General features: G+C 64.6%; 1 protein-coding gene across 1 annotated transcript in view; it reads left to right on the top strand.

The window, feature by feature from the left end:
* Positions 1 to 27: 27 nt before the first annotated feature.
* The window catches only part of DLGAP3 (DLG associated protein 3), a gene marked incomplete at both ends in the record, with an annotated part of 2478 nt that continues 1746 nt past the window's right edge, over positions 28 to 759 (top strand). Inside the window, 2 exons of the mRNA XM_029085343.1 lie at positions 28 to 512; positions 603 to 668. Coding sequence (XP_028941176.1) covers positions 28 to 512; positions 603 to 668 — 551 coding nt within the window. The remainder of the gene's footprint in view (positions 513 to 602; positions 669 to 759) is intronic.

Genomic DNA, 759 nt, shown 5'->3' on the forward strand with positions numbered 1-759 from the left:
TGGCCAAATATCCCCTTTGAGCTCCAGCCTGGATCTCAGGCAGCCGTGGTGCAAACCCCTGTTCCCCCGGGGCCCCCGTTTGCGGTGGGAAATGAGCAAGTGTCTGTGTTTTCACGCGCCTTTTCATCCTGCGCCTCTCCCACAACAGCCTTCGGTTACAGAAAAGCTCCACCTCCCATCCCTCCAGGAACCAAAGCCAAACCCCTCATCTCCGTCACGGCGCAGAGCAGCACCGAGTCCACCCATGAGAGCTACCTGCCCAGCGAGGTCTCCCGCAGCCCCGCCTGGTCCAAAGACGCCGCGGCCCGTTGCAACTCAGCCGAGAGCTTGGAGAGCTCCAAGGTGACGGCCGTGGCCCTCGACCTGCCCCCCGTCCAGCCCCGCGCCGCTCCCAAGCCCTCCACACTCATCATCAAGGCCATTCCTGGTCGGGAGGAGCTGAGGAGTTTGGCTCGGCAGCGGAAGTGGCGACCCTCCATCGGTGTCCAGGTGGGCTTCGCTCCTCCCTGCGGGCTCTGAGCCTGCCCGGGCGATGCTGAGCCATTGTGCTGTGCCTCGGGTCTGCCCTCCAGCGCTCTCCTTCTGCCCCTTGGCAGGTTGAGAAAAACAGAGAGCCGGAGCCAGAGGGAGTTCCACTCCATCGGGGTGCAGGTGGAGGAGGACAAAAGGTACCAACCGCATGGCCGGGCAGGGCTGAGACCTGCCACGCTCGGTGCACCAGGGGATTGGGTCCCCCCAGGACTCCCTGAGCTCCGCACA

Source organism: Antrostomus carolinensis, unplaced genomic scaffold (assembly GCF_000700745.2).
Source record: "Antrostomus carolinensis isolate BGI_N321 unplaced genomic scaffold, ASM70074v2 scaffold33066, whole genome shotgun sequence".
NCBI lineage: Eukaryota > Metazoa > Chordata > Aves > Caprimulgiformes > Caprimulgidae > Antrostomus > Antrostomus carolinensis.